Source organism: Anabrus simplex, chromosome 14 (genome assembly GCF_040414725.1).
Source record: "Anabrus simplex isolate iqAnaSimp1 chromosome 14, ASM4041472v1, whole genome shotgun sequence".
Taxonomy (NCBI): domain Eukaryota; kingdom Metazoa; phylum Arthropoda; class Insecta; order Orthoptera; family Tettigoniidae; genus Anabrus; species Anabrus simplex.
Window position 1 is genome coordinate 100286199 of NC_090278.1, and position 14384 is coordinate 100300582.

At 38.2% G+C, this 14384-nt stretch overlaps 1 protein-coding gene across 9 annotated transcripts in view; it reads right to left on the reverse strand.

Moving 5' to 3' along the window:
• LOC136885212 (zinc finger protein ZFP2) overlaps positions 1-14384 on the reverse strand; it is a 69530-nt gene that overhangs the window by 24074 nt on the left and 31072 nt on the right. For 8 of the 9 annotated variants that reach the window (XR_010861501.2, XM_067157646.2, XM_067157643.2 and 5 more), the window contains 2 exons: positions 1944-2013; positions 1761-1864 (listed from right to left, as the gene is read on the reverse strand). Coding sequence is in view for 8 of the 9 variants with exons in the window: in XM_067157646.2 (XP_067013747.2) it covers positions 1761-1864; positions 1944-2013 (174 nt within the window). In the remaining variant the exon portion in view is untranslated. The remainder of the gene's footprint in view (positions 1-1760; positions 1865-1943; positions 2014-14384) is intronic. The other variant, XM_067157642.2, reaches the window with a different exon arrangement.

The following is a 14384-nucleotide window of genomic DNA, read 5'->3' on the forward strand; positions in this document are numbered from 1 at the left end:
AACATTTCGGCTCAACGCAGATAAGTTTGATTTTAAATGTAAATGATAAAAAAATTCAGTATGTCTCTTTCCTTTTAAGCCATGTTCAGAAATTGGAATGCGCAAGCATGAAAAGTCAGTCGCTGGACAATGTCTTTACTATTCACTTTGCACGGGGTGTCAAAGCGAGGCAAATGGTCTTCGGATACGGAAGTTATTTTTAAAATAAACCTCAAGTGTTTATCTCATTTAGTTCTTGATTTATGACAGGAAGAACGCGTGACACAGCTGGCTGGCTGATCTCCCAAACAGAGCGTACTTAAATCTCCAAACAGTCCTACGCAGTGCAGTGTTTGTTTTATCAGTAGTATAATACTGATCAATTAAAAATCAGTGATAAATGTACAATTCTTGAAGATAAATGGATTGTGTTTGTGAAGTCTATGTAGTTTATGAGTGCATGCTTGTGCCTGGGGGTTCTAAGATCGAAGAACAAAGGCAGAAGGGTGCACAATGGATCCTCAAATTAAGGAGAAACGTTTCATAGTAATAACTGTCACTGATAATAATTACTAATCTCTTGCCGCGCTCATGTCCATAGTGCTGTGAGAACCTGAATTTCGCAAGATATAGAGCTACTCTAGGATCTTTCGTTAAGTCATTTCTTACTGTGGTAATGACAATTCAAGCATACTCCTTCGCAAATCGATATTTAATTTTAAAACTCCCGTCTTATAAGTGTTTTATTTTACGAAAATTTCTAGCCTCCATAACCTCAAAATGTTCTGTCTTCTACAGTATGTTAAAAATATCGTGGAGAACAACATTATTTTCCGTTCTTTCAGTATCTGCTCAATGGATAAGTCGGATATTTCACCAGGATTATATTACTGCAGACAGTAAATGCCACTAAAATAAAGTGATCACTAGTTCCTTTTTCATCGCTCGCTGCTACACAATGTTTATACAAGGGCCCTGGTCTGTATAAGTAATTTAGAAAATAACTATAACAGATGTATACACAGGAGACTTATACACGGTTTATTAGTAACAAATTCCACATAAACGGTGTATAAAAGTTATACACCATTTATTAGTACAACTGTACATGTACATATGCCATAAGTCAAAAAGAATACACAAAGTCAAAGTCTGCAAATCATACCAAAGTCGTGGCAAGAAAGGGTTAGGTTAGTTGATAACGAAATTATCTTCCATTTCAACTGAACTGATCTTTATAGAGGAGGTAATGTTGCTTTCCTTTTCAGAAGAGTTCTTCCAAATTTTTCTTGCTTCTTAGACATCCTAATCGAATTCTGTAAGTAAGTATTGGGCGAAATAAGACCATTCGTCATTTGACACCAACTACGTTATTAAATATATTATTCGAACATCCCACGTGGTTTCATCCAAACACATTTACAATCCTACAGCTTTACTTACTCCTGCAAGTGTAACTACAGATTTCAGCACGACGGCAGTGGCAATACGCAAATAAACCATGACTGTATAGTGCCATCGACATCGTATCGGCAAGTGAATCGAACCCAACAGTTAGAAAATTACTACCATCAGTAATTACAGGCGAGAAAGAGTAAGGAAGTATTACTTCCAACCAAAGATGATGGCTCAGTCCAAGGAACGTCACGAACTATACTACATGTAGCCAGTTAAGACCAGAGAGGCTTCACGCAACAGCGAGCTTCTCTGCATCTCCCCTACTTCTACAGAGTCTAACCATCATCGTCGTCTCTTACCCTCCTGTTACCATAGTTACATACCTTATAGCGAAAGCTCTTGCCGCACGCAGTGCATTTGTAGGGCATCACTCCGGTGTGGATGCGGCGGTGCACCAGGTAGGACACTCGCTGACGGAAACATTTACCTGCAGACAGAGCACAATCTTAGAGGACGATACACAACGAAGAGAGAGTGTTACACTCAAAGATCCAAGAGCTACTCACCAGCAAGGTCAGGGTTAGTCACACGGCAGGCAGAGTTAGCGGACACACTGGACAGCAAAGTTAGACAAGTCTGAAATGAGACAAGCTACCTTCACATAAGGGTACAGTACAACAACTAAGGGATGTAGCGATATTATGCAAAATAAAGGCTTTTCCAATTAACATTCTGTAAACCACCTTCTACTGTGTTTTGACAATAAAATGCAAAGTTTAAAAAAAAGCAAAATTTATTGAAAAATAAAATATAAATACAAAAAGACATTTTTCCTTATAAAAATGTTATTTATGTTTGTTATTTGTCTTCTGGAATTTGTGCACCCTCAGCTCTGGTCTTTGGTCCAAGGGCTCCTGTCTTCAATTCCTGGCTGGGGATTCCTAATGATGGCATAAGTCGAACGCGTTGGTAATCAAGCAGCATTCAAAGGCTTTGATGTGGACAGCGAACAAGACAAATGCACGGCTCAGCTGTACATATTATGACATCCTCCAATTCTTTGGAGAAGACTATTATGGTTGGAAAGGCGGAGGCTAGTATTGAGATGGATCGACTCCATCAAATCCAACATGAACATGTCCTTGAAGGATCTGAAATACCGTATTTCCCCGTGTATTAGACCCTTCCCCGGCTTTCAGAGACAAAAATAAATCTTGCATTCAAGACCCCCCCCGCCAACGTAATTCATTAGAGAATTGCAACAATTCTGCTTTGAAGCAGGTACAAGTCTTATTGCAGCTCTGATGACGTCGCACAAATAGGTCAATAGTTTCGTGTCCCACCCGCGCATTGCAAGCACACATCAGTCATGCATCCCTTATCTCTGGCAGAACGGTACCGGCAACCTGTGTTCTGTAGTTAAGAATGTCTGCCACCAAAATGGTTAGCACAGTTGGCTGCTGTTCTAGGGAGCCAGAGTTCAATTCCTGGTACCGTTCTGCCAGAGATTTACGAATGGCAGGAAGGTTGATATGCGGTAAAAATGGCACATGTAACTCCCCTCCGCTGGGGGCATGTCTAAAAAAAGCTGCGCCACCTTGGGATAAGGAAATGAGTTTACATTAGTTAAGAAATATTCACGGTTCCTATTAATATAGCAAGCGAGATCATTAACAAAGTGATTGTTTAATATCTCGTAATTTAGGCCAATATAGGTACTTTTGGAGAGAAGCGAGTTTATCCAATCATAATGATTGTTTTATTTGCCAATGTAGCTAACAAATAATATTATTAAAAATAGTAATTTTTATGTGTCACCACTTACTTTTAACAATTTTCAGAGACGCCAAACAGAACATACTAGGGTATGCGTTAATAAAAAAAAGGAGACAATGAACGTACATTACCGCCACACCTGTAGCAAACGTTCCTGTTATTTATTTTTATTCGTTTCGTCGTGAAACTTTTGGCACTATCCAGGCAATAGCATACTTAACCTAAACAATGCAGTGTCTCTTATATCATTTACAGCTGTTTAGTAAATCCTGAAAAGACAAATGTAGAGAACGAGCATGAAATATACTTAAAAGTAAGGGTCGGACTTTTAAGAACCGCAGTTATCCAAAGAATGATTCCAGTCACTATGTATTACATTCGGAAGTACAATAGTTATCAACTCGCGCTTACTACAGAACGACTTTAATCGGAAGAAGTGACCTCTGCTACACATACACCAACTGGGAATATCAGAGACTATCTCCAGAAACCACTTGGGAATAGATTCTCACTTTTCGGATGCTATAGTCGGGAACAAAACTATTTTTAAAATGTTCAGAAAAGACGGAACGGGACCTCGAATAGTCTCCATTTCAGTGTATGGCTGAGGCACGATGACACTAAAGATGACGGCACATGGCATGACGACATGCCGGTAGCAGGGAAGTTAGCTTCACAAGACAATTAAAATGAGAGCAGTAATCATGTTTACTCAGGTTTACTGTGTGGTAGGCCTACTGCTTAACTGACAGAGACAAATGACTGGCGATTAAGTTATTTTGTATCAATATTGCATAATATGATACCCTTGTCCCTTTCCTCTAGGGCATCGAGTATGAAGTGAGACGAATCTTCGTAGTGAGTTTTCTGACTGCATGCCCTTCCTGACGTCAACATCGTCAGAGGAATCAATGAGATGAAACGAATGGCGTGATATGAGTAACTAAAACTGACTATATTCACTTTATATGTAGGCCTAAAAGTCATGTTCACCCTTTATTGTGTTTTTACATTTAGAAATACTGCCTTCCAACGAAAATAGCCAGTATAACTCAAATACTAAGTTTGTTAAAGATAGTGTAGAATGTTTCCATGTAAGATATAAGAATAAACTGACATGAGGGTCCACCTTTTCAATACAATATATCAAGTAAATTATATTACATAAGCCTTGGGACTAGTTTCAGCCACTTAGGCTGGTTTCACACCAAACACGTCCAGTCACGTCTAGTCCGTCAACAGGAATGTCCAACACTGAAATCTCCCTTTGTTTTAGGCTACCACAGCTATATTTCATACACAGAGATCAAGTCTCAGTCAAGTCAAGGTTAAACTAGTCCCGTCACGTGGAAGGGGAACCAAACCAGGCTTGATTTTGATGGGTCAGTCCAGTCCCATCTCATTGCTTTAACAACACGAGTCACATTCTGAGCAGTGTAGTTATTAGCGTTTTTCCTTTATTTGTTTTGTGCATGAATCTGGAAAAGTGGATGTTCTTTTATACAATTTTCTTAAATGTCTGTGTTATCCGACTTGTTGGCTGAATGGTCAGCCTACTGGCCTTCGGTTCAGAGGGTCCCGGGTTCGATTCCCGGCCGGGTCGGGGATTTTAACCTTCATTTTAATTCCAATGGCCCGGGGGCTGGGTGTTTGTGCTGTCCCCAACATCCCTGCCACTGTCACACCACACATAACACTATCCTCCACCACAATAACACGCAGTTACCTACACATGGCAGATGTCGCCAACCCTCATCGGAGGGTCTGCCTTACAAGGGCTGCACTCGGCTAGGAATTGCCACATGAAATTTATTTATTTAAAGTTTTGTAAGTATGTTAATATCACTGTAATTACAACATTTATGTTAAAATAAAATCATATGAATAGTAACACAGTAAGGTTTCCACCTATTCAGTACTAATATGTATTTACAATGTTATAAATTACATGGTACTAATATGTATTTACAATGTTATAAATTACATGGAACTAGTTTCGACCCGCCTAGGGGTCATCATCAGCCATATTAAAGCATACATGCGTATTTTGTCGAATCCTGAAAACATGTTATTTTTAACTGTAATAATCGTATGGATTTTATAATTTTATAAAGTGAAGTTTGGTAATGAGATGAGAAATGTTAGTATGGTACAGGTGAGTGGTAAATAATAATATATATACAAACAAGTTTGGAACAAAGTACTAGTGGGGTGCTTAGAGTTGTAAAATATAACCTCGTGGATGTCAGTAGTCCTCGTACTAAAGAAACAATGTAAAATGACACATATAAACATATATACAAGTATGTACAAAGTCTGGAGAGTAAAGAGTGATACTCTTTTTAATGTTGAGTTGGCTTGATCACTTAAGCGGAGAAATTAGGTATTTGGTGTATTAAAGCTGTGTTGGTCAGTTGCGTTGTTGATTGTTGGACGTGAAGTTGTTTTTGAATTTCTGGTTGAGAAGAAGGTGGAAACTGCGCGTGGATATATTGATTCTCAGTTCTTAGCGGAAACCAAATTGGACCTGTTTAAATGGAGAAAGTCAGTAAAAACAAAAATGGAGATAGGAAAAGGTTAACATAAAGTGAAAGGACGCTTACCTCGCGCTGCGGTGTGTGTAGTATAGCTGATGGTGTGCGATTGGTGGCGGGGAGAGAAGTGTGGGCAGAGAGGAGGGCAGGCGCGTGCGGGTTAGGAGGGGGTTAGGAAGAGTGGGGGTGGCTTGGGGTGAGGTGGGGGTGGGGAGCTTTTTAAGGCGGGGCTGAAGGGTGCGGGAAAAAGGGTAATTGTCTCGGAAAAGTACCTTTGATTAGACTTAGGATTGAGTTTTGGTTGGCTGAATTATTGTTTCTGAGGAAAGTGATGAATAGATCGAAGAGTATGTTGGGTTTCTCTGAGATTTCATTGAGATTGTGACTGGCGTTGAAGTATTGGTCTAGGTGTATGTAGTAATTTTCCATTATGTTGAGTAAAGGGCCCTTGTTTGCTAATTCGAGGATGTCCATGTCCTGTTCGATATTGGTGAAATTATGGTTATAATCATGCATGTGTTGGCCGATGGCTGAAAACCTGTTGTATTTTATTGCATTAGTGTGTTCGTGGTATCTGGTATTGAAGTTTCTACCGGTTTGTCCGATGTAGGATTTTTCACAGGTGTTGCATTTGATCCTGTAAACTCCTGATTTTACAAAACTGCTGGTCTTGTTGATGTGTGAAGTATTGTGTAAGACGTTCGTGTTCTTATTGTTGGTTTTGAAGGCTATTTTAACGCCTTGTTTCTTGAAGGTATTGGTTAACTTGTAGATATCATTGTTGAACGTGAAGGTGGAGAATGTTAGAGGTTTAGTCACTTCTTTTTTGAGGGTAGTTTTAGGGCGATGTTTTTGTTTATTGATTATCCTTTCTATAAAATGATTGCTGAAGCCGTTGTATTTTGCAATTCCGCGAATTGTGTTAAGTTCGTTCTTTAGATCTTTCTTGGACATGGGTATGCTGAAGGCTCGGTGAACTAGGTTGTTGTATGTGGCTCGTTTGTGGGACTGGGGGTGCACTGAATCTTGGCGAATGGTGGAGGCTGTTTGAGTAGGTTTTCTGAATATTTTATAACTGAAAGAATCTGAGTTTCTAGTGATAGTTAAATCTAGGAAGTTGATTTTTTGATTTAATTCGGATTCTAGTGTGAATTTGATGTGAGAATCAATAGTGTTGAGTTTTAAGAGGGTGGTGGAGGCATTAATTGATTGCTCATTCATGATTACGAAGACATCGTCAACATATCTGGCCCAAAAGAGAATGTTTTCAAATTCATTGTCAATTTTGGTGTGTTCGAGGAAGTCCAGGTATATTTCTGCTAAGATGCCTGAGGCCGGTGACCCCATTGCCAAGCCATCTTGTTGATATATAACATTGTCGAAAGTGAAGAAGTTGTTGTTGATGATTAGTTTTAATACTGTGATAAAGTCTTGTGTCTCTAGTTTGCTTAAGTGGCTGTTTTTGTTTAAATTGTTTTTAATTATTGGAATTAATTTTGATACTTGTATGCTTGGGTACATGTTTACAATATCGAAAGAGTGGATGGAGTAATCCGGTTGCAACCAGAAATTCAAAAACAACTTCACGTCCAACAATCAACAACGCAACTGACCAACACAGCTTTAATACACCAAATACCTAATTTCTCCGCTTAAGTGATCAAGCCAACTCAACATTAAAAAGAGTATCACTCTTTACTCTCCAGACTTTGTACATACTTGTATATATGTTTATATGTGTCATTTTACATTGTTTCTTTAGTACGAGGACTACTGACATCCACGAGGTTATATTTTACAACTCTAAGCACCCCACTAGTACTTTGTTCCAAACTTGTTTGTATATATATTATTATTTACCACTCACCTGTACCATACTAACATTTCTCATCTCATTACCAAACTTCACTTTATAAAATTATAAAATCCATACGATTATTACAGTTAAAAATAACATGTTTTCAGGATTCGACAAAATACGCATGTATGCTTTAATATGGCTGATGATGACCCCTAGGCGGGTCGAAACTAGTTCCATGTAATTTATAACATTGTAAATACATATTAGTACCATGTAATTTATAACATTGTAAATACATATTAGTACTGAATAGGTGGAAACCTTACTGTGTTACTATTCATATGTTATTCTCAGTTCAGTACGGACCAACAACATGAAATTCATAACCCTTGAAAATAAAATCATTTGTATTGAAATTATTTTGTGTGGTGTAATACGTGGGGAATACTCATTTGCATTAAAAGTAGTATTTGTGTTAACTTACCTTATAAATATTGCTAGCGAAGCTCTGGTTGTATGGCCTTTCGGTAATCAGTGTTTTGATTTTTCAACTTCCTTTCGAACCAGGTCATTAAGATTCACAAAACTTTTATATCTCATTCGGAAAAAAATTATAAAATTTGAACGGATTGTTCACCACGTGGGGAAACAAGCGAGAGAAAGCACCATAGATATCTCTTCTGAAATTAATCAGATGAACCCACAATCGCGATTTTGCTTTTTCTTTTTTCGGCACCATTTGCAGTATAGCTAAATTCCTTTATAGAGAAAATCATTAATAAACATGAACACCAACTCCAACCACGTTAACAAAAGAAAAAACTCACAATAATTTTTTATTTACTTTTATGTTTAATAATAAACAAGTCTACCAAATCACAAACATATTTAAAAAGCATGGCATCAAAATAACCTTGAAAACTTGTGACAGAAACACAGATATTTTACACAACACCACTTCTATTAATCATAGCAATGAGTTCTCACCAAGTCAGGTGTTTATAGACTCAATTGTAATAAATGTAACACATCTCATGTCGGTCAAACAGGTAGGAGCTTCCATACAAGATACTTAGAACATGTTAATGTCCTGAAATGTAACAGATTTTCGACCATGGGACAGCACATGGGTGATACAACCACAAGTTCACTAACATCAACCAAGACATGAAAATCCATCTGGAACAGTTTTTCAATCTAAATGAAATTTCAGAGAAATCAAACGTTTTATTTGACCTTTTAATTCCTATCTTTAGTAATCATGCTCAGATAAAAATAATTCTTTCTTTTATAATCTCTTTAAATTCCCCTCTCAGCAGCGGTCTTTCTTTCCTCATCCTTCAGCCACACCTTAGACACCCCTTCTCCCCTCCTCTCCCTATCTACTCCTTTCTTCACATTGCCTGATTCCCCCAGCAGGTCAGTGCTTGTTCCACATCAGACATTAGAGGTGAGTCTCATAAATAGTTTTTCTCCTTTTTAATTCCTATTTTATTTTATTTGGCTGAATATGGCCATTAAGTGGCTGAAACTAGTCCCAAGACTTATGTAATATCATTTACTTGATACAATAGAACCTCAATAATTCAAAATTGGTTAATTCAAAATGCCGCCTAATTCAAAGTATCTCTCGTTCCTGGAAACACGAGGTACGGTTTTTCATGTTATTTAACTTGTTTAATTCGAAATAGGATAATTCGTAATTCAAAGAACAATTTCGGTCCAAGTATTGCAATTCAGACTTTTAATTCGAAACTGTCCTTCATTTTGTTAAAAGTATTTTACAGCATAATTTGAATTAAAAATTATCCGCGGCACAATAGAACGCGTCTTCCGAAACATACAGGGGTATCTTTCCGAACTTTGAATTTGGAGTGCCTACAGCGTGCTTCAGAGTTGCCAAGTTCTAGTGAAATTTTTTGTATTCTTGTGGTTACTCATTTTAAGTTTTAGTGTGCAGTTATAAACTTCAAAGTTATTACATTTTATTAATACTGTGTTTTAGTATATTGCTACGGCATTTTAGTTTAGGGCATGTGTGTTCCATTTTTGTGTTGCGATGTGGCTAAGCGTCAGTATTCTTCCAAGACACTGAGTGAGAAGATGAAAATTATAAGGGAGGTCGACAAAGGACAAAAAATGAAAACTGAAATAGCTAAAGACATGGGAATTCCTGTGTCCACGCTTTCAACGCTTTTGAAAAATCGTGAGAGCATAGAAGCTCGAGAAATTCAGGGTGTAAATACAGCAAAGCGAATGCTTTTTCGAGGAACTGATTTGGAAGTGGAACTGACTGAGTGGTTTCGGTATGTTTGAGTGAACAATATCCCTGTTGATGGCGAGATTGTTAAGGGGAAGGCAAATGAACTGGCGCTAAGAATGGGGCTTGAGTTTCAGTGTTCGAATGGGTGGCTTCACAGCACAATAACACGTGGCAGGCAGTGTGCGGAGAAGCAGAATCAGTGAACACCAGCGATGCAGACAGTTGGCAAGAAAGCGTGGCTCACATAATCAATTCATATGCACCGAACAATATCCTCAATGCCAATGAGACTGTATTGTTTTTTAATGCCGAGCCCAAACGGACTTATGGTTTTAAAGGAGAGAATTGCCATGGCAGGAAGTCTTACAAGGACAGGATCACAGCCGTGTTACAATACGGACGGAAGCGACAGACTTGTTTGAGAAGCCACAATGTTTTAAGGGCATCAGGCACTTCCCGTTCAAATGCAAGTCGTCTAAAAATTCCTGGATGACAGGCAAAATTTTTGAGGAGTGGCTGGTATGCCTTGAGCGCAAAATGGCACGGCATGACAGAAAAGTACTTCTGTTACTAGGTCAGTGCGCTGCAAACAACCATAATTTAATTTTAAAACATGCGAGTCTTCTTTTTCTGCCAGCCAACACTACGAGCTACTTGCAGCCCCTAGATCAAGGTATACTTTCATCTGTGAAACGTGCCTACAGAAAGCGACTGGTGCGTTCCTTTCTCAATGAAGTTGCTAGAAATATTCCGGCGGGAGAAATACCCAAGTGGAAAGTGATTGTTGCAATGTGGAGTGTAACAGTTGCTAGCGACGCCAGTCCTTCATCGACAATCAAGAAATGCTTCGTCAAGCGTGGTTTTGGTTTGTTAAATGAAGTAGATGAAGACAATGAAGAAGAATGGGAGGAGTTACGGCAAAAGTCTGATGTCAGTAGAACTTTCGCCGAATACATCACCACGGACCATGCGGAGACTACTTCAGAAGAGCGGAATCCCACCACGATGATCGGCTGTGATCACGTGACGCCAGAGGGAGATGCAGCTACAGATGATGTCGAACACGATACGACACAGGCGGCAATTATTTCGTCAAAAAATTATGTACTTGCCGCTCTAGCCATGTTCGATTCTGTGATAAGTGCAAGCGATTCTGACGACACTACAATTAAGGCTATGGCCCACATGGAGCAGTTCGTAGCTAGTGTTTATAAAATAAAAAAATGAAGCATCCTCTCATACATTCATTCTTTAAAGGCAATAACCCTAATGTGCGACAAAAAACACCCTACTGGACCATTAAGCATTTGGGAACTTATTATTCTTGATATTTGTGTAAAATATATGTCTGGGTTTTTAAAGTTTATTTTGTTGGTGTCATGTGTTTCCAATTTGGACAGTCTTGTTGGCTCCCCTGTGCAATTTATCCAAGAGCATTATTTCAATAAATGCACCTTGTTGGATTCATCTTGGAAATACATTTTTTCCTGCGGCATTTGAAAGGTTTAACAGTGAACCAAGGTGACTGCATGCATTAACGGATCTTAGTATATTTTGTGATGCAGCAAGGGTTGGCATTTCTGAATTTCGAGTTTGCGGTGGTTAATTCGAAATCACGTAATTCGAAGTCCGATTTTAGCGCCCCAATGACTTCGAATTAACAAGATTTTACTGTATATTGTATTGAAAAAGTCAACTTTTTCTTATAACTGCACTTCAATATGGAACAAAAAATGAAATTTATAGCTTATAAGAATGTTTACATGTACAATTTATAGCTCATGATACGCTAGAAGCATTGAACTGTAGGTAATACTGGAACGCTGACTGTATGGGAGCGAAGTGCGGCTTCCGGTGCGACTAGCTGTACGGCAAGGAGGCATGACTGACATATACGTACATGCGACGAGACAGAAGTATTTTAACGCATTTTAAACATTTAGGCGTAATGTCTCTTGCAAATTTCACGTGATTTACGATGAAATATATATTTCAAAGGATGAATAGCAATTTGAAACTGAAAATGGCTAGTAATATTGGATAAAATGAAAATATATCACGGCAAGGAGGCATGACTGACTTATACGTACATGCGATGAGACACAAGTATCTTAACGAATTTTAAACATTTAGGCAGAATGTCTCTTGCAAATTTCACGTGATTTACGACGAAATATATATTTCAGAGCATTAATAGCAATTTGAAACTGAAAACGGCTAGTAATATTGGATAAAATGAAAATATATTCTAGGCCTGATTAATCTCAAAACATTTTTTCTTTAAGAGATCAAAAACAGTAAATGCGTATACGTACACTAAAAAAAATAATAACCCCTGGTGCAATGGCCTCGAAGGGTCAGGGCCTAACAAGCGACCGTTGCTCACCCCCACGGCTTGCAGATTAGGAGGTGTCGTGGGGTCAGCGCGACGAATCCTCTCGGCCGTTATTCTTGGCTTTCGAGACCGATACATTAGAAAGGCAATAACATAGACGCCATACAAACACAAGATATGCATAAAAATTATAGCCTAGTGATTTTAGACGAGGAATATCTGTGAATGATGGTCCATTGAAAATACATTGTATTCAGTTTTTGAACCATATTTATTATCAGGATAAAGACAGCATTTGTATGCGTGTATATACATACACAATTTAACATTGGAACATACACTTATTAAACAAAATATATACCCACTTTACAAAATAATCAGTCACCATTGATCTGCATTTAGGCCACTCACCCATGTGGCAGATTCCTTATCAGTTTTTTCCCTAGTCTTTTCTGAAATGATTCATTCAAAGAAGTTGAAAATATACCGAACATCTCCCTTGGTAGATTATTTCAATCCCTCTCTTCCTATAAATGAATATTTGCACCGATTTGTCCTCTTGAATTCCAACTTTACCTTCATACTGTGATCCTTCCTACTTTTAAAAACACCACTCAACGTTATTCATCTACTGACATCTCTTCACTGACAGCTCAGAACTTACTCCTTGGTCGAGCTGATCTTCTCCTTACTCCAAAGTCTTCCCAGCCCAAAGTTTGCAACATTTTCATAACACTCACCTTTTGTCTGAAATCTCCCAGAACAAATCGTGCTTTCATTTGGAATTTTTCCAGTTCTCAAATTTAGTAATCTTGCTGAGCGTCTCATATACTGGAACCTAATTGTGGTCTTACCAGTCACTTATGTGCCCTCTCCTATACATCCTTACTACAGCCCTTAAATATCCTCACATTCTTCACTGCAGTTTGAAATTTTAATCCAACTAAAGACCTCAGAATGTTAGAAATGAATATGCACATGGCTAAAAATTATAAGTTTGTTCAGCTTGGCCCTGACACTAGAAGAGTTGCCATGAGCTTTATACAATGTTTGTTTTTTGCCATAACTCACTAGCCTAATAAACAGATACACTTCTGCAATTTTTCTGAGGATTTGTAATTCATGCAGCTCTTCACAAAGGTATTCACTACCCACTGGATGTGAAAAATGGAAAGGCAACTTACCTCCAGTACTTAAGTTCATTACCACTGACTGGACAATAATTTTGTCTAGATTGCTGGCATTCATCTGCTCACCTAACACAACTCTCAACCTAAATTTCTTCTCTGTGCACTGAATTATTCTTAGAACATCTGGAGATGGTTCAATTAGCTTACCTCTCGAAACATGCTGCACACTAACAAGTTTTATGGGGAACTGCGTAAGAGTGATCAGGGAAACTCTCAGTTTGTCTTATTACCATTGCTCTACAATGAGAGCAAGTAAGGGACTTCAAAAGCCTCATCACAATGTACCCTCCAATGTAACACAAAATGTTGTCCTGAAATTCAGACAATTGCATAGAAAGCAAATCTGAATATTCTTCTTCTATTCCTGTGTCATTACTCTCATTACATACATTTCAAACTGTACTTTTCTGCGAACGAAATTCAAAAACACAACCCAATTGAACTGAGTCAATATTCAAACACTGCTTCCGAACAACAACCTTCTTAATGCCCATTACAACTGCAGAGTATTGGGATTATTATTCCACCCCCCACGAGCTCGAATGCAGGAAAAGAACAGCTCAATATGGTCCTGTGAAAACTTATATGTCAGCACGTATTTAAATGGATTCTGTGCTCTTGTGAGCAATATTCTAGCAACTAAACTTATAGAAGTGGCAGCTATAATAAACCCCACACAGAACATTTTACGAGCATGGCACAGAATTTGTAGGCATACACCCTCAATCTTTAAGGACCTCAAGTAATCACAGGTTTCTGTGAAGCATTTTACCTAATACTGTTCCCCCTGTTTGTTACACTTCTGAAATGGGTTCCTTGAATTAAGCAAATCAAAAAGTCTGCCGATCATGTATATAAATTCTTCAGTTGCTTCACTGTCTGCAAAGAAAGGATAGCCCTGTTTTCTTAAAAATGAAATTGCATCAGCAACACCAGAACTTAATGTCTCCACAGCAAGTTGTACATTCATTTCTTTATTTCCCCATCTAATGTGTGCACCACTAACATTATTGGCAAAATTTAATCCCTCATTCTCCTGAATTTAATTTAATTTTGCAATGTACTCCCATTTTATATCACCCTTGGAAGAGGATATAATCATCTTATC